This window comes from Fusarium musae, chromosome 8, assembly GCF_019915245.1.
Source record: "Fusarium musae strain F31 chromosome 8, whole genome shotgun sequence".
Lineage (NCBI taxonomy): Eukaryota > Fungi > Ascomycota > Sordariomycetes > Hypocreales > Nectriaceae > Fusarium > Fusarium musae.
In genome coordinates this window covers 1,329,023-1,352,733 of record NC_058394.1, presented here as the reverse complement: position 1 = coordinate 1,352,733, position 23,711 = coordinate 1,329,023, and the positions used below count along the sequence as shown (strand labels likewise).

Sequence of the window (23,711 nt, the reverse complement as noted above, 5' to 3'; positions counted from 1 at the left end):
GACTAAAATGCCGAATCGGCTCAAGTGATTGATATCCATTCACATGACAGCTTGAGTATCATAAAACAGCTACATTGATGTATTTTCAAACTGAGCAAGATATTTGAGTCTCTATATTGTCCTTCATTGTGTCGATCTGAGACTGGTTTGTCTAAATGTGTAGGATCATGGACGCTACCATAAAGATAACCGCTAGGTATACTGGTAACCTGGATCACTCAGTCTACGCGTCTGAATGTTAAGAATGCGTTGACAAGCTCACGACTAAACCAATTGACGAGAAGAGTCTCATCAGGAAACCTGAAACAGCTGCATATAGAAAACAGCTGTAGCCTCTATGAACAGAAAGCATATGAACAATCAATCATTGTCATCTGGACCTTGTTAATGGATTAAGCTACTACTCCGTACGGAGCGGGCTAGTGCACAATGCTTAGCTAATACAGATACCACGTGATGCAGCTTGTTCCCCCTGGAACTGCGCGTCCAGATGGTCACGAAGCTGAGGCCAGTCAATTCGCGCCAAAATTTCTCCAAAACGCGACCCATCTCATCGCCGGACTCCATCAACATCACGACGCTAGCGACATCGAATTCCCGACGACGTACGAACATTCATCTCTCTGTTCTGTGATAACCCTCTCGCCAAATATCGCACAATAATCTGATTGTGCGCGCTCGATTGATTCGCCCTCCTGAACTACCGCTCGCGGTCTGATCGCGATAACCATAAAGATGGACGACTCTGCTACCTATGGCTCGCCTGGCAACGGTGCATCGCCCAACAGCAACCCTATCCTCGCCCAACCCCCCCTACAGCCAGATTCAGGTGCAGGCGACAACGAAGGTATGTGCGCATTGCGATTGCTGCTCCCTCGATCAAACACGTTACTCACGGGAAATAGACATCCAGATGTCCGAGGGTTTGGCTACTGAGTCACATATTAAACAGGATAGTACAACTCCTGCACCAGGTAACCAGACTGTTTGAAGTATGATGGAATATTTACTGAGACATCCAGCTCGAGGCGATGAGGTGATGAACGATGCGCCCGCTGATGATCCCAAGACGAAAGAGGATGGAGTGGCCGCTACAGAAGGTCAAGAATCCAAGTCAAAGGAGGTTGTTGAGTCGGCGGCTCGCGACCATCTCATCGCGCAGACTCACGCGATTGTCCTTCCCAGCTACAGTACCTGGTTCGACATGAATGCTATTCACGAAATCGAGCGTAAAGCTATGGCCGAGTTCTTCAACAACCGTAACCGGAGCAAAACACCAGCTGTATACAAGGATTACCGCGATTTTATGATAAACACATATCGCCTCAACCCTGTTGAATATCTGACTGTCACAGCCTGCCGCAGGAACTTGGCTGGTGATGTTTGCGCCATTATGCGCGTCCACGCGTTCTTGGAGCAATGGGGCTTGATAAACTATCAGGTAAGGATCTTTGTCATGGCATTTTGGTGTTTCCTGACATCCAATAGGTTGACGCCGAGCAACGCCCATCACACGTTGGACCACCATTTACTGGCCATTTCAAGATCATATGCGATACTCCCCGAGGCCTACAAGCTTGGCAACCTTCTGCCGACCCTGTGGTTCTTGAAGGCAAGAAGAGCCAAGATACCGACCAAAAGGCTGTTGCTGCCGCCCCCGCTAAAGGAGAACAGAACCTTGAAATTGGACGAAACATTTACGAGGCCAATGCCAAGAACACCCTCATTAACAAAACTGAAGGCAAGACCAACGGTGAGACGCCAGCCACCAATGGCGCAGCTGGTGCCGATGATGCCACCAAGGCCCCCATTGCCAAGGTTCATTGCCACCAGTGCGGCAACGATTGCACTCGGATATACTATCACAGTAACCATACAGATGCTAACCCCAAGGCCAAATATGACCTTTGCCCTAACTGCTTCACCGAGGGTCGCCTGCCTGCCAACCATAACAGCAACATGTATGTCAAGATGGAGAATCCCACCTACACTTCGACCTTGGACCGCGATGCTCCTTGGACGGATGCCGAGATTCTGCGACTCCTTGAAGGCCTCGAGCGATTCGACGATGATTGGGGTGAGATTGCAGAGCATGTGGGCACCCGCACACGGGAAGAGTGTGTTCTCCAATTCCTTCAGCTGGATATTGAGGAGAAGTATTTGGACTCTGAGGCTCCCCTCAGTGCCCCGACTGGCCTGTCTCTGCTTGGACCTCAGCAAGGGCAGCTTCCCTTTAGCCAAGTTGATAACCCCGTCATGTCTGTCGTCGGCTTCCTTGCTAGCTTGGCAGACCCGGCCAGTACAGCAGCGGCCGCAAGCAAATCAGCCGAAGAACTCAAGCGCAAGCTCCGCAAGCAGCTCGACGGTGACAAAGCCAATGATGATTCTCAGGCCAACGGTGACAGCAAAGCCAAGAGTGACTCTATGGACATCGACCTCCGACAAGAGACCACGACGACTACGACCACAACGACGACGACCACCACAAAGACCAACGCGCTCGCATCCATTCCTCTGGCTTCGATAGGTGCCAGGGCTGCTGGATTCGCATCTCATGAAGAACGCGAGATGACTCGCCTGGTTTCCGCTGCTTCGAATGTGACACTACAAAAGCTTGAATTAAAGCTCAAGTATTTCGACGAGATGGAGGCCGTCCTGCGTGCGGAGCGACGAGAGCTTGAACGGGCAAGACAGCAACTGTTTCTCGACCGATTGACCTTCCGACGTAGGGTTCGAGAAGTGCAGGAGGGACTGAAGGCTGCCGCGGCTGTTGGGGGCGAACAAGGCGTACGACTTGCTCAAGAAGCTATGAGCGAAGGAGATCGGTTGAGCTTCCAGGCTGTCCCAGGCGCGCAGGCTGTCCCACCTCCCAGTAGTGATGGTCAAATCAAGAGCTATGAGGCATGATGGACGAAATTGAGACAGGGTAGCGTGAGCTCTAATTAGGGGAAAGCACTGTTTGGACACTTGGAATCAAAGTCACGGCGTCTGGTTTGTACAAGGAATTGAAGTGCCGGGATTATCGCCGATCTCAAGTTGTGTCACTTTCTGTCGCTTATATGAGACCTGCGTCGGGGCGATGGTGGTTCAATTGTGACGGATGAGATTGAAGCACAACCTTGTTCAGGGTCTCTGCAGTCACTGCCTGGAGACAACTTGGGAAATTCTTCAAAAAGCAACTTGGCCGTTGATGGACACAAGGCCTGCGAGTCAATCTAGTCGTCTGGGGATTGTGTACTAGTAGTTGCATGGTATAGATGCTTTGGTGGTTTTATCGCAGCAGAAATTATTTGGTCAATGAACGGTTGGGTTGTAAATTGGCGAATTGGAATGTTTTATGTTAGCTGTTATGCTCTCTGCCGATCTCTCTCTCTCTCTCTCTTGTTATGTAATCCATGGCTATCAGATTGTATTAAGTATGTTGAGTTTTTCTGTTTGCAATAATTGATTGAGGCAGTTCATATTGTGAATGCCAGGCCACATCAATCAATCAATCAATCAATCAATCAATCAATCAATCAATCAATCAATCAATCAATCAATCAATCAATCAATCAATCAATCAATCAATCAATCAATCAATCAATCAATCAATCAATCAATCAATCAATCAATCAATCAATCAATCAATCAATCAATCAATCAATGGTCGGGCACACGGGAAAGAGACAGTATACAAGGCACAGTGTAATAGGCCCAAGTTCCTACCTAATACTCTCTCCGTATGACGATTTAAGGGTTTTTGGAAGATGTCAATGGACGATGGACCAAGGGAGCAAGTGTGTAGTATGTAACATCAAATGGAGATGAGCTCTCTCCACTTCCCCACGATCAAGGAAAACCGGGGGTAGGTATGTACCCTAGATTCAGGCCTTGACTACTTGTGAAAAAGGACTGGAGACATGTGAGCACTCTAAAGACAGAGCATAATAAGCTGACTGACGGACGACCTCATGATGGGAAAATGCTTCGACTTTGTCTGACCCTTGTAGTTGAAACAGGCGGCGATGCCTGCCCAAGGTACCCGACCTTATAGTCCCCAGAAGAGGCTCAAGCCCAGTGATTGATTGCCTCGGAGATGGTGGATCTAGGTAAAGGTATACGGAGCATAGATACAAGACGTGATTGGCTGGGGTGGGCATAGGCATGGATACAATCCGGATCAGTGATCAATCATCAATCCATCCCGTCGGCCCTTGAAAGTTGGTACCTCGGCCCAAGGCTTTTGAGGGGCCCGGGCGGGTGACGTCTCGGTCACAAGCAAACGTCGTATGTATCAACTAACTTATTACTTACATACCTGACATACAGTACTAGTACTAAGTTACTCCATAACAAGTCTCGCGCTGCCCTGGCTGATATCGTTGCGCCTGTCTGTCTAGACTAGTTCTGTCTATCCCATCCCATCCAATCCAATCCAATCCAATCCAGTCTAATCTAGTGACCCTTGTCAGGGCCCTACAGTACCTACTTACTCTACGGAGGTACAATCGACTCCATTCTGGAAGCTTGCCGTCTTCTGAGCCGAGGCCAGAGCAATAAGCGTCGTGTGCGAAACCGGCACTATTGCTTGCGGTTACAATATAGAAAGAGGCTTGACAAATATTTGTCGCATACATACATATCTACCCCATCTCATCTCGGCTCTCGTCTCGACCTTTCCTACTCTTCTTCTTTGATCGCTTGTCTTTCGCGTTGGCCATGTTGTTGACTTCAGCCCGCTCGCCCGCCCTTAGGAACAGCTTCCGTAACTTCACCAAGACACGCGCCGTAAGTCAACCCCTTTGCTCGTTATAAGGAAGCATCTTTGCATGTGGTCGACAAGGAGAAAAGGCATGGCATTCTATCTGCTATCCTCTCCTCTCCTCTCCTCTCCTCTCCGCTCCTCTAGTTCTCTCTCATGGATGGATGCCGAGTCATTGGCGGGCGGGCGGTAGGATCTAGGAACTCGGGTCCTAGGATTGCTTGCTTGTGATCGAATGCTCCACTCGCCCGGATCCATGAGAGTTGGATGAACAGGCATCATAGCAGCTCTTCCACTCAAGTCAATAATCTTTTGCCCACTTCACCATGAAACTCGCCTGCTCTGACCGATAATCGTATCTGACAATTTGAGAAAACAGGCGCAAACTCTCATTATGGCCCCCTCAAAGCGAGCTAGCAGCTCCGCCGCATCCTCAGGTATGCACTATCCCCCACAAGCCTGAACTACTTCGTGCTGATACAAATTACGAGTAGGCTATGTTGAGAACCATTCCAAGGGACCCATGCTGCGATGGCAAGACTCCCTTCCTCAATTGCCCGTCCCAACACTTGAGGAGACTGCGAAGCGTTATCTCAAGTCGCTCCACCCCTTGCTATCTGCCAGCGAGTACGAGGCGAGCAAGAAGGCCGTCGAGGAGTTTGTCCGCCCTGGTGGTGTTGGCTCCAAGCTTCAGGAGAAGTTGGTGGCCAAGCGCGAGGACCCCAATACCAAGAACTGGATTTACGAGTGGTGGAACGATGCGGCCTATCTCTCATACCGCGATCCCGTCGTCCCCTACGTCAGCTACTTCTACTCTCACAGGGACGACCGACGAAGAAGAGACCCCGCTAAGCGAGCTGCTGCCATCACAACCTCTGCCCTCGAGTTCAAGAAGCAGGTTGACGCCGGCACCCTTGAGCCAGAGTACATGAAGAAGTTGCCTATCTGTATGGATAGCTACAAGTGGATGTTCAACGCTTCTCGTGTTGCGGCTAAGCCAGCCGACTACCCTGTTAAGTTCTCAGCTGAGGAAAACAAGCACATTATTGCTATTCGCAAGAACCAGTTCTTCAAGATCCAACACGAGGTTAATGGAAAGCAGCTCAACACTTCAGAGCTTGAGCAGCAATTCAAGCGTGTCTATGAGCTTGCCCAGCGTGTTCCTGCTGTTGGCGCTCTTACTTCAGAGAACAGAGATGTCTGGACTGACGCTCGTGACATTTTGCTCAAGGCCAGCCCCAAGAACAAGGACGCTCTCGAGGCTATTGAGTCGTCCTCTTTCGTGGTTTGCCTTGACGATGCGGCTCCAGTCACACTCGAGGAGCGTGCTCACCAATACTGGCACGGTGATGGTGCTAACCGCTGGTACGACAAGCCTCTGCAGTTCATTGTCAACGACAATGGCACTTCTGGCTTCATGGGCGAGCACTCCATGATGGACGGTACTCCCACTCATCGCCTCAACGACTACGTCAACGACCTCATCTTTGGAAATAAGCTTGATTTCTCGGATCCCAGCATCCGATCCAACTTGCCGGAACCACAAGTCCTCAAGTTCGATATCACAAAAGAAGTACAGAGCGAGATTGATCGTGCAACCAAGGACTTCAACGATGTCATCAGCAAGCACCAGCTCGCCGTTCAGGCCTATCAGGGCTACGGAAAGGGCCTGATCAAGAAGTTCAAGTGCTCTCCTGATGCTTATGTTCAGATGGTTATCCAACTCGCCTACTACAAGATGTATGGCAAGAGTCGACCTACTTATGAGTCTGCTGCTGTCCGACGTTTCCAACTTGGACGTACCGAGACCTGCCGAACTGTCTCTGACGACTCTGTTGCCTGGGTCAAGTCCATGTCTGATTCCTCCATTGACGACAAGACACGCGTGGACCTCTTCCGCAAAGCCATCAATGCCCATGTGGAATACATCACCGCCGCCTCCGATGGTAAGGGAGTCGATCGACATCTCTTCGGTCTTAAGAAGCTTCTCGAACCCGGCCAAGAGGTCCCTGCCATCTACCAGGATCCCGCATACAGCTACTCCAGCTCATGGCACTTGTCCACCTCTCAGCTTAGCTCAGAGTTCTTCAACGGTTACGGTTGGAGCCAGGTCATTGATGCTGGTTTTGGTATTGCATACATGATCAACGAGAACAGGTATATATTGCACCTCAAAATACCAATGGAGAAAGAACTCTACTAATATGACGATAGTCTCAACTTCAATGTCGTTTCCAAGGGTCTGGGCAGCGACCGCATGAGCTACTACCTCAACGAAGCAGCTAACGATATGCGCGAGCTGCTCACGCCTACTCTGGAGCCCCCCAAGGCTAAACTGTAAATATACACACTGCAACATATTTCTCAGGCGGAAGGAGTCTCTTGCTGTTGGATGGATTGGCATACTGTCGCGGTTCAGATTGACGGCGTTTTTGCTTGTTGGACAATGTACTCTAGACTTGACCGTCTTTTTGTGCGATGTCATATAGATGGCACTAGATATCAGAGCGACATGTTTTTTTTTTTCTTTTTCTTAGCAAAGGCAGCATAGATTACACAGCCAAACCAATGATTGGAAAAGGTTCCAAACTTCTAAAAAGAGGCACCCTTCACTCCCGGTGTTAGCTGCCATTACACGTCTAGATACATGTGATGCGGGCCCAAATAACTACACCACAGAAAATTGTTCGGAATATCCTACCTGTCCTACTCCTGCATATGGGGATCCAAGGTATGTACCATCTGTTTTAGCCAGCATGGGCCACAATTTCGTTGACCAAGTCCCCCTTAGACTCGTCGTAATAGGAGCAGATTTGCGAAGGCAGGGGCACCTCCTTGTAGTCATCGTCTTGGCCAGAAATAACGTTGAGGTTGACACCTGCTGATTTGCTGGTGAAAACCTTGGTTCCTATACTCTCCTTGCTGAAGTAGATCTGGGCACTGTCAACCTGATCCAACATGACAGTTGGGATAGTGCCCATGACCTGAAGAGCAAAGTTGTTGGCTTTGACAACATCGACTGTCGAAACAAGGGTATCAACGATCAAGGACAGACGAGTGGAATTCTCGACTGTGACCTGGTTGGCCTTGCCCCTGACAATGATGGTGGTGTTGTTACAACGGCTAATGAGAACCGAGTGTGTAAGTGAGGCCTCAATCTCAATTGGCTCGGCCTCTTTCTCGTAGTTTTCCTGGTGAAAGTTAGCAACATGCTACCACACTTTTCGCACATAGAACATACAATAGTCCACTTATTGCCTTCTAGTTCCTTCTTGGCTGGCTTCTTGATACGCATACTCTCGGGCTTGGGCTTCTTGCCGGGAGCAGGGCTCTTACCCCTCTGACCACTTGAAACCGTTGAGCCACTGCGAAGTGACGGATTCTTGTGCGTCATTTCGGACTTATCCACTTTACGCAGACCCTTGGTGACAGCGTCGCCCTTGTTGAGCTCTGAGAAGACAGCTCCGAACCCACCAGATGATGCAGGCGCAGGAGCATCATCTGTCTTGATATCGAGAACAGGGGGAGGGCCAGGAGGAGGAGGGGGAGGGGGAGGGGGGGGAGGAGCACCACCACCAGCAGGTGCCGGGGCAGTGGGAACGGAAGCGGGCGCGGAACCAGCAGACAATGACTTGAGAACTTCCTGAGCAGGTTGGCCATTCGAATTCCATGGAATGCCTGTTGGGAAGTATTGCTTGACATAATCGGCAAGATCGCGGAACATCTGATAGAAGCTCTGAACCCATTCGATCTGCTTGGAGTCCCTGATAGTATGGTTAAAGTTGATCCGCTCAAGCCAAGTGACTTACTTACTTATCCTTCTGCTCCTTTAGAACTCTGTTCCCAAAGAATTGAGCCGAGCCAAGGCACTCGTCCACGTGCTTATAGGGGCGAGTGTCGATAGTAACCCATGCCAGAACCATGATACCATCGGAGACAGTGCTGAGTTGCGTGTACATAGGGCTAGGACGGTTGGCGTCTTTGAGCTCGGTAACAGCCATCAGTGCCTCGTTGATGGGTTTGATGAGGCTCTCATATACCGGCAGATCAGGTCCGGAGAGGTTTGGCTTCTTCGCCTTTGTGGAAATCAGCAGAAACTTGCGCTGCTCTTGAAAACCAGATTTGACGAGCGCAGCCTAGTGTTATACCATGATTAGTCTCTGCCCGTAGAAGGCTTTGCGTGTTCATAATCCTTCAGATGGTTGTGCGTACCTGCTCAGCTACCAATCCTCCTAGCTGGTGGCTCAGCTTCACATATTTATCAACGGAAGTGTTTAGGAAAGCATCAAATTCCTCGATAGATTCTGGCAGCGGCTCGGCGACAGGTTCGGGCTTCGTGGCAGCAGGAGTAGTGGCCTTGGAATCGGAAGCGGCTGGCGGAGGAGGAGGAGCGGCTAAGGAGGGGTTTGGAGGTGAAGGTATCGCCTGGTTGAGAACGGTGGCATCGGCAGGAGGCTCGGTCGAAGAAGCGATATCTTCGAGGCGCGAAGTTGCAGCTTCAAGCCTGGATGGCGTTTATCAGCGTCTGCACATCTTGGACTGACAACGCAACGAGCGTAAAGAGCTTACCTCTTGATGAGCGTGGTTAAATTGTGCATCTGACTGTTAGCAGCCATGTTGGATAATCGGCCGTTGGGTTGTTATTTGGTCGAGGTGCCGGACTGAAAGCGTTCTACTGAAAACACAATAAGGTGAAGATATGCTTAGGCCCCTGAAGGAATAGTTGATCGGGTGTCAGCGGCGTGCTCAGGCAACAGGATAGTTGCTTTGCACTGATTGCGCAAAACGAAACTTGGAGTAGCTTTCAACTTATAGGTCGCAGGTTCCTGGCTAATGCCACGCAAAATTGCAAGAAAAAGAACAGCAAGCTTAGTGATTGGCTGAATCAATGCTGTTTCTTTCGCTAGGTATGCAATTAAAAGGAAGTTCAGCAACAGACAATTGAACAGGTAGGGGAGGTAGCTAGGTAGATATTGAAGATGAGACGAGGTGAGGTGATTGGAGCTCGGTCCAGGAGGTTCAAGATCCAAATAGGGATGGATGACTACTAACTACCTACTAAGTTAGGTACCTACCTTAGGTCCTATTCTAGGTAGGGACAGGGGAAGCAGTACGTAATATACGACAAGTATACTTTACGCTGGGCGCCTCGAGTGACGTGGGGACGAGTACTGTCTAAGTATATTCCACAAATCGGCCACCTAAGCTCCAAAGACGTGGCTAAGGTAACCTAACCTAGAGGGACGACAACCCAAGACTTGAACACCTCCCAAGCTGGGTAAGTATCGCAACAGCTTGCCTTTGGTACGGATACATAGGGAGACATTCCATCAACGCCGGAACCGGGCAACCCAGCGCCGACTGATATAATAGACGCAAACCCAGACATCCAGACTGGTACTCGTCCGTACTCCGTACTCCATAGACCTTCCATACAAATAAATGGGTTACTTGGACCAGTTTATGGCTGACTCGAGCCTGAGTCCCTATACAAATGTGCCTTGTTCTCATTATTCTAAAATCGCTATAGCCCATCCTCATTTTATAATATAGTTTGTGATGTAGTATACTCAATGTTTCGTTTCATTCATAGACGTTTGCGAAATTCGCGGAGACGGTCCTCAACATTATGTCCATTCCAGGCCTCGCGGCCTTCAGCATCTCTACCAATCGTTGGAACACCGACCTGCTCAATGGCGAAGCTTGCGGCAACAGTGGCACAAGCTACAGCGTCCTCAAGGCTCTCGCCTCGGGCCAGAGCCACACCGAGGCCGCCTAAGAAGGTATTCCCACCTCCCGTAGGATCAACCACTTTGGATGGGTCAGTGTGATAGGCGGGAACCCATTTCTCGACACCAGGATCGACCTCGATCTCTTCGCGAGCCACAATCCCATCAGCATCTTGGAGAAGGCCGGCAAACAAAGCCTCCATATCCGTGTCTGGCTGAAGGCCACCCCTAACATAATCTTTCTTCCGTCGCTTGGTCGTCTTGGGGTCACGGCCTCGCTTTCTTCCTCCATTCTTCGCGATGTAGCATCCCTTCTCGCCAGCACGGATGACAAGAGAGAATGACTGCAGAGGCATGCTTGCAAGAAGCTGCTCGCAGGCTCTTTCTACAGCAATGGTAGAGATCTCACCTGTTTCTGGATCAAGTCCACTGTCACCCATGAACCCAGCCAATTCTGCATGGTTCGGGCTGCAGATATCGACAAGAGGTAAGCAGTTGGTGCAATTGAGCAACTCGTCAGGGGTACACAGATCAGGCACAGGTTCCCAGATGAAGATGGGTTTGGTATATGTCTCAGGGGCCATGACCTTCTTTCGAAGTGAGGTGATCTCGGAGACAAGATCCCTACATCGATTTGGGGAGCATATCAGGTGGAAGGACCGTGATTTAAGCAGTGGTGGTGTCAGATCCTGAGCAGTCAAGCGCTTTTTGGGAGTCAGGTATCTGAAAGCTCGCTTCTCGGTAGTGCCTTCATAGCCGTTCCAGCCACGCGTGGTCAAGCGAAGCCCGTCATGACGGAACAGAGCCGAGGTGGACCAGCTATCGATGAGCGTAGAGAGAGAGGGCGGGAAATCTGAGCCCTGATCGACAATCCAGCCAACTGACACAGATTTGGGTGGGGGTGAGAACAGGCGAGCTCCAAGGGCTGAGTAGGTACCAGCGCCACCAAGGATGTCTTTGACGGGCGGAGTTGGCGGGATGAAGTCGATATCGTCTTTCCAGTCAAGTTAGTTAGTGTCTGATCCGAGTAACACAACAGTTTTGTAGACAAGGGCGCTGGCTAAGGTAGGTTAATGAATCTTCTCACCAATTATAAACATGCCCATTGTAACAAAATCGATTGGGACAGCTTCTTCGCCTGACGAGTCGCTGACCTTGCCCTCAATTATGGCCAACGGGGGATGTTTTGGGGGATTATCTGCTTCTGGCCCTGGCTTTGCCTCTGGTTCAGGTGCTGGTTCAGTGCCTGATGCACGTACATCACCGTTTTTGTGTTCATCTGCATCTTCAGATTTCGTTTGGTCTATGTCTTTCTCTTCCTCTACAACAACAGCTTCCTTGCTATCAATAGGCAGCCCAATCTCTGGAGTTTCGGCTACATCTGCCATGATGCTCTTGAGATGGATGGTAAGATAATGACCAGTTGTGTGAAAGGGTGCGAGACAGGCCTTGAACCGGCAAGAAACTCGCTAAAAAAAGACACTGGCTATTCGATAGATGAAGGTCTTTTCTGCCGCGGAACTGTACAGTATCGGCTCATAGACTGGTCAGGAATAGAAATATTTAACAGTTGGTGGAGTTCGCGGTCAGAGTGTTGAGTATGAAAGCGAATCGGATCATGAAAAACAGGGGTTCAGACGCTTAATTTTGCTATACCAGGGTCAGTTTTTTTTTTATGCTGGGAACTACTGTGACTCGAGTACCTATGTATAAGCTGTGATTCCTTTATAGAATCGTTGTATAGGTAGGCTAGAGTTGCTGATACGGAAAGAGATGGACTAACTTTCAAAGAGAACGGATGAGTGAGCGATTCTAAGCGACTTCCGTTTATTAAGCGGTGTCCGTGGTGGGCTGGGCACATCGGACCTAACTGCTGCCCACGTTGGTACACGTAAGGAAGGTTACGTACAGAAGGTGTCCTCTTTAGGTCGGTCAGTAAGGTAACTAGCGAACAGAACATATCATCGGACCTTATTGTTGTTGGTCAAGAGCGCACCTCTTGAATTCACTCAAAGACTCTTTGTGTATCATATCTTGAGTACTTGATACGTGGCTTAATATTTACGGGAGATTTGGAGCTTCTCTTATCCTGGTCAATTCCTCCTCTTGGCTCGGCTCAACCGCCAGCATGTTCCATATTAGGCAGGCTTATTGTCCACAAATTGTACATACAGTAGCTCCCAGTATCAAGGTCTCGATTAAGGTATTGAGAGAGGCCATTACAAACCTTGTGGAATTCTATTCACCTAGCATCAATCATTAACTACATAATTCGACCAACATCGTGTCATACATGTCGTTATCAACTTCATAGTAGTATCAAGCCTACCAATAGATGCACCAAAACAAATCCCACCAACGCCGGTCGATCGCCTCGTATTGCCGACTCGTTACCATATTTAGATCTTGTACACAAGATCTCCCTCCGTGAACCTGAAATGAATGTTAGTAAGTCAACGCGTGGGTGCTTGCAATAAAGAGACTTACATAATCTGGTTTGCCTCTCCCATTTTCTGGAGCGCCTTTGTAGCCTCTCCTTTATCAAATGCATCGCGACGGTTCCCAATCTTTTTATTCACCGCCTCCACGACTGCGTCCAGCTCGGCCGCGTCATCTTCAAACAGGTCTGTGTTGAGAAGCTGACCAAGGGCTGTTCGGAAGGCTGTCAGTCGCTCAGATGTGATGGGAGCATCATCAATCGCCAGTGCCGCAGCACCGGTGGCAAGGTCCTCGTCGCCATCCAGCGACTCTAGCTGGTTCGAGGATGGTAGCTGAGAGGCCGGAATTGACGATGCAAATGAAGCCTGCGATTGTGACTGGTCTTGTGTTCGCCGGCTAGATCTTCGCAATGTGCTTTGCGAGTCATCCTCAGGAACATCAGGTTCTCTGCTAGACCGGGCAGTGTCACTAGTTTCTCTCGCTTGGAGGCGACTGCTGTTGCGTGTAGCCCTCGAAGTCGACCTGTTTGATTGCGTGGCATTGGCAATGTCACCATCGTCATCTTCATCATCATCACTGGAACTCTCGTCGCTGGATGATGCAAAGTCAACTGTTTGAGTCTTTCTCCGCTTCTTCCGCGATTCTTCAACAACTTCCTTGAAAAGAGCGAAGCGTAAGATACCCTCTGCAGCAGCCGCATCGCGCTCCTCCACCCTGTTTGACAAGCGGGATTTGGCATGTGCTGTGGCAAGACGAATGATGGTCTCCAGAGTACGGACGGTCAGAGGACTGGTCCTTCGCTGGTTGCCCTCCATCTCGTCGTTCCGTAGACCGACATAAATATCAGCGATGCGATCAGAAGCCTCTTGTGTCAGAATGGGCTTGATTCTCGTCTTCGCATATTGGATGTACTTCTTCATGAATGGGATGCTAAGGATTTCGGGCTTCTTGTTTGAACCGCGACCAGATGTGACTGTGACACCAGAATGTAGCATTGCATCATACTTTTGGTAGACTTCGGTTGGCCCCTGGGACTCAGTTTGGTTTGAAGCTGAGACCCCCAGAGACTGCCCACCTTGCTCACGCACAGGAGCACCTTCTTCAGTTCCTGGCTGGCGATACCGGTGCATACGAAGGACATGTTCCGATACGTGCCGGTCTCGTGTATCCTCGATGTCATCTGTGACGACAAACAGTAAATCGAAACGTGAGAGCAGAGAGTCAGGCAGTGCGATGTTTTTGTGAGGATCCTTGTGAGGGTCATATTGACCAAAAATAGGGTTAGCAGCAGCAACAACACTACAACGAGCATTCAACGATGTGTGAATACCCGCTTTTGCGATGGTAACAGTCTGCTGTTCCATAACTTCGTGGATCGCAACTCTGTCCACGTCTGACATCTTATCGAATTCGTCGATACAAACGACACCACGGTCAGCCATAACCATGGCACCGGCCTCCAGTCGGCGCTCACCCGTCTCCTTATCAGAAGTTACTGCTGCAGTGAGACCAACACCCGAGGAGCCACGACCAGTTGTTGCTATCGCGAGCGGTGCAGTATTGAGGACGAAACGTAGCAGCTGAGATTTAGCAGTGGACGGGTCACCGACCATCAGAATGTTGATATCTCCACGCAGATGTGTTCCATTCTCGAGGTTTTTCTCCATACCACCCAAAAGCATGAGTAAGATGGCCTTCTTGACATAATCGTGCCCGTAGATACTGGGGGCAAGCGATTGGGAGAGTAGCTCCAGAAGGTTCTTCTTCTTGGCCACCTTGTTGATGTTACGAATGTCGGTATCTGTAATGGTTGCAGTCGCCACACCACCTCCAGACTTCGAAGATAACAAGACAACATTATTCGTCAGAATCATTGTTTTGAAGAGAGCACTGTTGTGATTGGTATTGCGGTTGCCCAGCGTTCGATAAATGCCAACGAGCTGCACTCGGTCGCCGGGCTTCACACTGTCGACAAGGTCATCGTCTAGTATTGCATCAACTCCGCGGGGGAGCTGCCCTGCTGGTGCTCGCTCGGGCATTTCCTGGATGGAGATGGTCTGGTGGTCTCGGTATGTACAAAAGCCATACTCTGTAATAAGCGGGTTGCCGTCGTCGTCCTCGCGAGGGTAGACGCTTGAAGTGGTAACACCGTTGGTCATGGTCTGATCCTGGTACTCGCGAAAATGAAACATGTCTTTTTTCTCATTGTAGTGAACACTCTTCACGACCTTGGGGCGGATGAGAGAACATCGAGTGACAATACCCTCGATAGAGACCATGTAGTTGAGGAGATGAGACGACAATGTACGGGGATTGCAAGCGTTCAAGCCAAAGCTGCCAGCCCAAGCACAGTAATAGATTGTGTCTTTTGCGGTCTGGTCAGGCCGTGCCTGTGGAATGGTTTGGACGATGTTTTTCAGGGCTTGATCAAAAGCCAGAGTGAAATCGAAGGGCTGCTGTAAGAGGCCCTGTGCGAGGTCCGGGCTGTGGTTGCGCACATGATCGAGATTAACGGTCAATCGACGCTGGTTTTTTTGTAGCATAAGAATAATATCGGATCGATAACTTCGGACTTGAGGATCATCTGCAGAAAAGAGTTAGCCAGGCACAACGATCCATCTTTTTGGAGAACAGGCGGTGGACATACTGGGATCAAGAAATTCCTCCGCTTGACGTATGCGATCGCGCACGCCTTCATCTTGAAGCATAAAAGAATCCATGTCGGTGGTTCCTTATATTGTCGTTTCAATGAGCGACTTGGTCAAAAGTGATGCCGATATGGAACCTGGTTAAGGTACTGAACGGTAATCAGATCGAGGGGTGAAAGTAAACCAGGCGGGGCGTTGCTAGGGGGCTGCTCGAAATTGCTGGCCCTGCCCGCGCTCCCTTCCAAAGAACGCGTCTCTCTCGCGTAAAGTGGTAGCAAGAGCTGGCCTCCAGAGGTGGCTGATGTGTGGCTACACTGGACCCTATTTCGGCAGGGAGAGCTAGTCCAGTTTCCGTAATGACCTACCTAAGGTAGGCCCTGGTCTTCAAGAGGGAGGCCAAGCCTGCCTGTATTGCCTTATGGTAGGTAGGCTGGGATCTCCATGATCCTCCACGCGGAGCACTCATAACTCTCAACCTTAATGATCTCTCCCGTACGACGCCTTTCCTACACCATACACATAAGCCACTCCACTACCTGAACGGATGCTATTCAACGGTGTTCGTACACAATGTCGGTCGGACTTTCTGGCAACGCGCATACCGCTCTAGATGAAGAAGCAAGGGCTGAGGTTGACGTTCTCAATTCCCGGCTCGAAAAGACGACACAATTGACCAAGAAGATTCAATCATGCCTCAACCGACTCGAGTCGACAGGGAAGAGTGTTCAAGATGTTGCAGGGCCTCTGAATGGAGAGACCAGGCGACTGCAGATATTGGGAAATAGTAAGAAACAGACTCATGTCCAGCCAATCCTGATAACTAACGATTGGGTAGACGTTGATTTAGTCCTGGCCGCTATCGACCGATTGCGCCAACCTGCAGATAGCAAAAATGACGAAGAGCAAATCATTCGAGTCGGTCCCGAGAAGGCCGGCCTCTCCAATTACTTGGCTTCTATCAAACGTCTAGGCAAGGCCTTGAACGAGATGAAAGCCTCCAACTTACGCGCCAACCAACAAACGATGGCCGATCTAACACGACTCATCAAGTCTGGCAATAGTCAGCTAGAATCCCATTTCGAAACACTGCTGCGCGCTGAGACTCCTCGATCCGTCGAGCCCTTGCACTTTATCACAAAAGACAAGCCTTTCCCAACACTACCTCAGGACAAAATAGCCCGGCTCGGTTTGGTGTATTCATATGTCATCGAGAGTCACCACAGCGGATCCTCTGAGCTCGCCCATATATATGCAGAGGTACGCGGCTCATACCTCTCAACATCTTTGGCCAACCTTGCTGCCGCAAGTGTCAACACCGCCAAGAAGAAGAGCCCAGATGCCGTCTACCGTGCGGGGACCAACGGTATAGGGACCTACTCTCAAGCTATGGAGGGCCTTTTTGTCTCCGAATACGACAATGTGTGCAGTGTCTTCTCGCGTGAGGATTGGGGTGTGGTCTTCCTGTCAACTTGCCAGGCAGCGATGGCTGAGCTTGCCCGAACGTTGCGTGAACTCAATGCTCATATCAAAAATCACCTCAACACCGACTGTTATCTGGCATATGAAATCACCGAGATCATCTCGGCTCTCTCGGGCAAGCTCGAAACACGCACCGGAGAATTGAAAGGGGCACTCGCTGCAGCCCTGAAGCCTGTTCGAGAGACTGCCAAATCATCCCTTGCGGAGCTCCTTGATGAGACCAGGCGCAAGATCAGCATGCTACAGATGTTACCCACGGATGGCGCCCCTATATCCCTCGTCTCGGAGACAATGCAGCGCCTTCAGACGATGGTACACTTTCTACGCCCTATCTCGAGCATAATGATATCATTAGGGGACGGTGGATGGAACTCCAACGCGGCAGCCAGCGGACGCTCGACCGATGCAATCCCTAGTCTAGCATCCTTCGACATAGGAGCGGATGGTAAAGACATCTTTTCGCATTACTGCACTGATACCATCGAAATGCTCCTCGCTGGTTTGGACCAGAAGTCGCGCGTGCTCATGAAGAGCAGAGCTGTTGCTGGGGTATTTCTGGCCAATAGCGTTGTCATCATTGGAAGAATGGTTCAGGGCTCAGAACTTAGCGGGCTGCTTGAGAACAAACTTGATATTCTCGAGCAATGGCGTAAAAAGGCAACGGCAGCTTATACGGATGTTTGCAAAGACCTTTCCGTCCACCTGTTCGACACTGTACATACCAATCGTGCACATCGTCCAACTTCTGGACCTGTCGACTCTACTTCGATCGTCAAGGGGCTGGGAAGCAAAGACAAAGACCGGATCAAAGACAAGTTCACGCAATTCAATAGCGCATTTGACGACATGGTTTCTCGACACAAATCATACAGCATGGAGCGGGAAGTTCGGCGAATGTTTGGGGAGGACATTCGCCAGAAATTACAGCCTCTCTACGAGCGGTTTTGGGACCGGTATCATGAAATCGACAAGGGCAAGGGCAAGTACGTCAAATATGACAAGACTTCCATTGCCGCTGTATTTTCCAGTTTGGCTTCCTGAGCATAGGGCAAAGGGGGTAATTGTGAGCCTAGACCTTTAGGCACTATGGACGGGGACGTGCCGATGAGGAATAGAACGACGCATTCTGCCGACCTATAGCAGCAGTTTCGCTCATGGTTCAAGGATGCTTATCCCAGATGATTATCACCAATATCTTGTCGCCATCTTGGTTCACCCAACCAACCGGTCTCCCCGACCTTGTCTGAGGCACAGTGTATGAAACCTAAAGGTTTTATTCACCTGCTATGCCATCTCCCCTCTTATTTATTGCTATGCTCAATCCAACTTCAACTCCTAGCCATCTCAAAGACTTGGGTAGCCATGCGAATCAGGAGTCGAGAAAAAGTGATTTGAGAACATCAACGCAACTGAAAACATTGTTCGGTCCTCCGGCCCATTTGTTGAGGCTGCAGAGGCGGCTGGCGAGTCGCAGAGCCATCAGGGGGGACACCTGGGACATGTGCCGCAGTAGTCGTGAGTCCCGAGATCGTTTGCTTTGCAACAGGCAGTACAACAACTGTTGACAGGCACCTGAGATTCGACAACGGCCATGGTGAAGGTGCTGAGAAAGTCTTTGAGAGGTTTGTGTAAGTCACCTAGCTCGTGTGGGGAAGACGGTGTTATTCAAGTTGAGATGAAGTGCTTTTTGCTTCAAAGGCCTGAAGGAGAACCGATCAACGATTCCAGAAGCTTTATACTCTGTCCATTCTCAAGGTTCTGAGCCAGCAATGCCACGATGGTCTTATCCGTGGACCCGAAAGTGAGGCTGGTGCTATTTCAATTCGAGTCGAGGTGGTCTTCGTATGTGGGAGGGACTGGAGATATGTGCAGGGGGGCTTTACTGCCTTCTTTCTACGGATGGATTGAAGCATGAAACAGTCCCACCCCCCACGTACTTAGCGCGTCATCATGCACAGTTTTATGTATGCTTCCTTCACCACATGCCACGGCGAAAATGAGAGCAACCCTTCAACTGGTAGCCATAGAGGTCATCGTCATCATGCATGTGACGCAACTGTTAGTCCGGTCTCCTGGAATTTGGCGCCACGCCAGTTGGGACTTGAATCCCGGTTCCCAGTAGATGGCAGCTGTCATCTGGCAACCGACCCTTTTGGAGAGCCCACAAGTGAGTGAGTGAGTGGGCTGGCATCTTCCTTCACACTGCTTGCCCAATATCTTGCGCTTGCTGTATGTCTTGGGCCTCGGAGGCTCCCGCATTGGAAATTACCTGGCCTCGCAAAGGCGACGCCGAGGCTTATTCTCGAGTTTATTGGGTGATAGTAACCCATTGTCGCACACTCATGATGCTTAATGCCCTCCCTACAATGACAGGATACCACTCTCGGGCCTCGCTCGGGTGTCACCATGCATGCAGTGGTGCCCGAAACTTGACACGAGCAAGTTGTCTGTCGCCTTTCAACACAACATGTATACACATAATCTAAGAAGTAATTTACTTAATCTAAGTTAGCACATGCACATGCATCATATCCATCTGTCTCGCAGCACACCGAATTTACTTCACACGCGCTAGTCCGCTTCTCTGTCAGACCAGATCCATGTTCCTGTGCCGATCTCTGATGTGATTTGAGGACCCTTAATTCGATTATGACAAGTCATGCACAGGCAGACTTCACCTATCAATCGTGACACCACTGCCAAAGATCTCGTCGATTCGCGTCCGTCGCTCCCACACAATGAAATTGTCCTCCCTCCGTTTGAAGTAAAGTATGCGGTGCTGCGGGATAAATTCCTCGTCAGTCTGCTCCGTCTTCCAATGTTCCACTGCCCTCTCACGAGCTCCGAGAAAGCGGTCTTCGTAGCCAATGATGTAGTCGCCTGAATCGAAGTTGGGGTCCCAGCGAAGCCGGTTGAGCACATCAGCAGCTGTGCGAAACTTGCCCAGCCCTGGTGTCTTGCCCACAATCGCTGCTCGGGATCCAAACCCCGTGCTCTTATGTCCTTTTGATTCTTCCTCACCATCGTCGAAATCTTGCTCTTCTTCAAGCTCTTCATCGGATCCGTCATCATCTGTCTCACCCCCATACACTCCCCACAGACTCTGATCAACTTCCAATGAGCCAAGATCCTGAGCCTTTGCGACAGTTGCACTCATCCAACAGAACTGGGAGTCATAGTACTTCTCGTCTCGGCAAATTCTCGTTTCAAATTCTTGTAGCACTGTCTGCATGGCCATACCCACCTCCTTAGCATCTTCTTTGTTTGAGCCATCGTCCCATGCAAGACCAATGAGGTAACAACCATGATACTCAGCGCCAGATGTCTCTGCTCCAGCGGACACATCCAAGAAACGAGATGGCCAAATGCGTGCGAGAAGATGCTTCAGCTTCCTGTTTATCTCTAGACAATGTCAATATGATACATTCTGCCAAAGGAGAGAAACATCCCTTACCAACCAGTAGCATAACACAGCGCGACTCAAGCCAGCCGATGAAACGACCACTCTTTTCCTGCGACGGGCCCCAGTAATGTGCATCAATCTTGATGTATGTTTTGAATGCATGCAAAAACTCTGTAGATGCTGGGGCTTGAGCTGATCCTAGAGCTGTCTCGGGTTCAATACCGAGTAGCTTACCCCAGGTACAGTCGTCATCTGATAGCAATTTTTTGGCACGACCAAACTCAGAAGAAATGGTAGCCACTGTTGGGATAGACGCGATAGGAGCAGTGTTGAGTGCTGGGCCATGCCAACCGATCAGGCAAAGGGGTTCCCGGAATGTTCGGTTATATCTCAATTCTTTGTGAAAGAACGAATCAAAGACCATCGAGTTCTTCCAGTCGAATTCCGAGTAATGATGAAAGAATGTGACGACAATGTCGGCTGGGGTTACAGTTTCATTCTCGTAGGCCAGTGTTTTACAGACCGGGACAAGGAGAACGCTTATGTGAATACCACCGAGGAATCCAAACTTTGCCGAATAAATGCCTCGCGCCTGGGCCCAGGATTTGATGAACAAGTGCGCCATTCGATACTGTACCATATCTGGAAGTGAGCGGCGAAGGTAGAACAGATCACGGACAGGCTTAAGCTTAGCAAGTGCCTGGAAAGATAAAGCAAACGCTGGGTCGCCGGCTGGGCGCTTCATAACCGCAGGCCACCTACATCCGAGAGTTAGCAGTTTCCTCTTTGAATATAGGCATGGTTCAATAATACCTTTCAGCTATCGATGCAGCTGCACAATACTGGAGATCGACTTTGATGCCATTGACTTCTAGCTCCAGCATGTTACCTGAATTGGCCTTGACGCGTCGCAAGATTCTCATGCCCAAGGTCGTTGCCCGCTTCAACCTTTGAACAGCTAATGCAAAGAATGTCTTTGAGCTGAACGGGCCAATGCATAGGCAGTCGATATCAGAAGAACTTGTCCAGACGCCGAGGCCATAAGAGCCAACTGGGACCACAATAAATGGAGGCCCAGATCGGTGATCATTCTCTGCAATCGAGGACGTAGCATCTTTAAGAACCATTTCAAGGGCCTTGATCGCTTCAACCCGGTCGGTCCTCTCCTGCTCATTCGGCAAACATCCATGTCCTTCCAAGAAGCCCTCCAAGCTTTCGCTGTTAGCCAAGCCAGGAGGAGGCCGTCGAAGGGCAATGTCCATCTCAGGGACACAAGATCGAGATATATCAGAGAGTAACGACTTTACCAGAAGGCATCTTATGCCCCAGTGATCACTGGCGTATGTTGGAACACCCTGCTCTGGTGAATCGAAGATTGTCTGACCAAAAGTATTGAAACCGTGCGGGTTATAGTAGCCATTTGCCTTGACCAGGATCTTGTCGTACCTCTGCGGTCTGTTGTTCAGCCCATTTCCAACGAGATTAGATGCCAGCGTGTTTGTCAGTGGGTCGAAAGTAGCCCCTTGTTCTCCCTGAAAGGAGTCTAAGACGTTCCTCTTCTCGTTGGCTATGTCTGAAGATTCGCCTGACTCGAGTCTCGTTGCCAGCCAAGTATCTAAGAAGCCAAAATCCGAGATAGCCCGGTCGATATCTCTCAACTGACGAACAGTTTGAGCAGAAATATCATTCTTTTTCTTGGCAGCTTCTATGGTGTAAGTTGAAGTCGCAAGATTGAAGTCTCCAGCAAGGATGCATGGGTGTTGCAGAAAGGTGGCAGACAGATAATCGAGCATCTTCTGGACTTCTTTCCTCTTGGTGGCGACAGCGCCGTCAGTAAGTCCTTGGCTCAGATGGCACGCCACAAGTATCCAAGGTCTGAATTTCCCATCGTCAGCATCTCGTGTACCGATGCCGGGAAACCGGGCCACGGTGCAGCCTTTGTGCTTTCTATGGAATGGGAGATGGTGCCATTCAAACTCAAATCTACTCAAGACGACAGTATTGAGGAGGCTAGGTAGCGGCCCAATACCGGAATGACCTGGGGGGCCATGAGTGATGAAAGGATAGCGACTACGTATATCCTTGTTGGAGAGGAGGTCAGGAAGAAAATGGTCTGTGACTTCTTGGAGAACAACAATATCGGCAGCAGCACGAGCTGAGAGCAAATTTTCCATCAGAGCTGGATGCCGATATGATTGAGGAGGCCACTCAAACTCTGCCAATACATTGTAAGAAGCAACAACCAGCTGTTCAAGGACGACCTTGCTGGTGCCTGGGGACGTGTTCGTCGACTCAGCCGTTTCCCAGGCCCCTGAAGACTGGGTCGACTGATAGCATGGCTGGAAGGCAATAGTAGACATTTTGTCTAGATGATCATTGAAACTTTGAGGCGGTGTTATCCGACGGAAGCTTCCCGATTCAAGATCCAGAGTCCCCCAAAGCCTCATAGGCCGTGGTCCGCTTCCCCCTTGCGCCAGTGCACCATCGCGAATAAGAATAGCAACTTCTTTTACTTTCCATTCTATCGGTGCCAAGAGGCGGGCCTTTTCGAGGAGAAAATGATGGGGGGCAGCTGAGGCGTCTTCACTTTGACCGATGGTCATATGAGGAACGAAGCGTTCGTTTTGAGCTCCTCGTAGACGACAAAGAGCACTGCAGATTATGTCCCTGATCTTTAAGAGCTCGGTTGTAGTAGATCCTGAGCTCGAACCCAGAAAGATAGTGTTGCGGCTTTTATGTTCGAAACAGTCAGCAACATCGAGCGCAAGATGAGGCCGATCTTGCAGCACGAGCCCTTCAAGTGCTTGTGCTGCACTCCCTAGCACTTCAGGCTGGATAAATGGGTAGATAAGATTAACGTGGGGAGGCCACGCAGAATACGCCTTATCATAAAGACTTCTCAGGCGATCCACTGATGACCAAAGTTCACGAGGAGGGATAACACATAGGGCAGTCTCATGCGAGTCGAACCCATACAGTGATGTTTGTTCTGTCTTCTCCATCACTTTTGTAAGATTCTCCTCCAGATTCGGGGTATATGTATATGAAGTGAATGATGATGATATGTGAACTAGAAGCGCTATGCCTCAAAGAAGATAGGCTGTGTTTGAAGTCTAGTGGGGAATCCTGCTAACGTCGCAGGGGTAACATAAAGTAGAGAGGATCGACGGAGGGGTCGTCGTCTTGCTTATCCGTATTGTTGTATCAATGAAGATGAAGTTGCTAACAAAAAGAAGGCCTACCTTACTTCTTTAATGCTTCATCTTCCC

The 23,711-nt window shown here is 49.9% G+C and overlaps 7 protein-coding genes across 7 annotated transcripts; 3 read left to right on the top strand and 4 right to left on the bottom strand.

The window, feature by feature from the left end:
* Positions 1 to 735: 735 nt before the first annotated feature.
* On the top strand, positions 736 to 2,907 carry J7337_010667 (uncharacterized protein; the record flags this gene model as incomplete). The annotated part of the gene is made up of 3 exons (XM_044828242.1): positions 736 to 847; positions 1,023 to 1,441; positions 1,489 to 2,907. 3 exons carry the CDS (start codon positions 736 to 738, stop codon positions 2,905 to 2,907), a joined length of 1,950 nt encoding a protein of 649 aa, XP_044676796.1.
* Positions 2,908 to 5,138: 2,231 nt separating this feature from the next.
* Positions 5,139 to 7,085, top strand: J7337_010666 (uncharacterized protein; the record flags this gene model as incomplete). The annotated part of the gene is made up of 3 exons (XM_044828241.1): positions 5,139 to 5,181; positions 5,239 to 6,901; positions 6,959 to 7,085. The coding sequence occupies 3 exons, from the start codon at positions 5,139 to 5,141 to the stop codon at positions 7,083 to 7,085; spliced, it is 1,833 nt and encodes a 610-aa protein (XP_044676795.1).
* A 406-nt stretch (positions 7,086 to 7,491) lies between these two features.
* J7337_010665 (uncharacterized protein) lies at positions 7,492 to 9,360 on the bottom strand (the record flags this gene model as incomplete). Its single annotated transcript, XM_044828240.1, has 5 exons — positions 7,492 to 7,935; positions 7,986 to 8,508; positions 8,558 to 8,880; positions 8,957 to 9,248; positions 9,314 to 9,360. The coding sequence occupies 5 exons, from the start codon at positions 9,358 to 9,360 to the stop codon at positions 7,492 to 7,494; spliced, it is 1,629 nt and encodes a 542-aa protein (XP_044676794.1).
* Positions 9,361 to 10,331: 971 nt separating this feature from the next.
* On the bottom strand, positions 10,332 to 11,861 carry J7337_010664 (uncharacterized protein; the record flags this gene model as incomplete). The annotated part of the gene is made up of 2 exons (XM_044828239.1): positions 10,332 to 11,467; positions 11,561 to 11,861. 2 exons carry the CDS (start codon positions 11,859 to 11,861, stop codon positions 10,332 to 10,334), a joined length of 1,437 nt encoding a protein of 478 aa, XP_044676793.1.
* A 1,011-nt stretch (positions 11,862 to 12,872) lies between these two features.
* On the bottom strand, positions 12,873 to 15,632 carry J7337_010663 (uncharacterized protein; the record flags this gene model as incomplete). The annotated part of the gene is made up of 3 exons (XM_044828238.1): positions 12,873 to 12,906; positions 12,961 to 15,496; positions 15,560 to 15,632. The coding sequence occupies 3 exons, from the start codon at positions 15,630 to 15,632 to the stop codon at positions 12,873 to 12,875; spliced, it is 2,643 nt and encodes an 880-aa protein (XP_044676792.1).
* A 498-nt stretch (positions 15,633 to 16,130) lies between these two features.
* On the top strand, positions 16,131 to 18,080 carry EXO70 (exocyst complex component exo70; the record flags this gene model as incomplete). The annotated part of the gene is made up of 2 exons (XM_044828237.1): positions 16,131 to 16,344; positions 16,396 to 18,080. 2 exons carry the CDS (start codon positions 16,131 to 16,133, stop codon positions 18,078 to 18,080), a joined length of 1,899 nt encoding a protein of 632 aa, XP_044676791.1.
* A 1,633-nt stretch (positions 18,081 to 19,713) lies between these two features.
* On the bottom strand, positions 19,714 to 23,444 carry J7337_010661 (uncharacterized protein; the record flags this gene model as incomplete). The annotated part of the gene is made up of 3 exons (XM_044828236.1): positions 19,714 to 20,441; positions 20,494 to 21,200; positions 21,256 to 23,444. The coding sequence occupies 3 exons, from the start codon at positions 23,442 to 23,444 to the stop codon at positions 19,714 to 19,716; spliced, it is 3,624 nt and encodes a 1,207-aa protein (XP_044676790.1).
* Between the last annotated feature and the right edge of the window lie 267 nt (positions 23,445 to 23,711).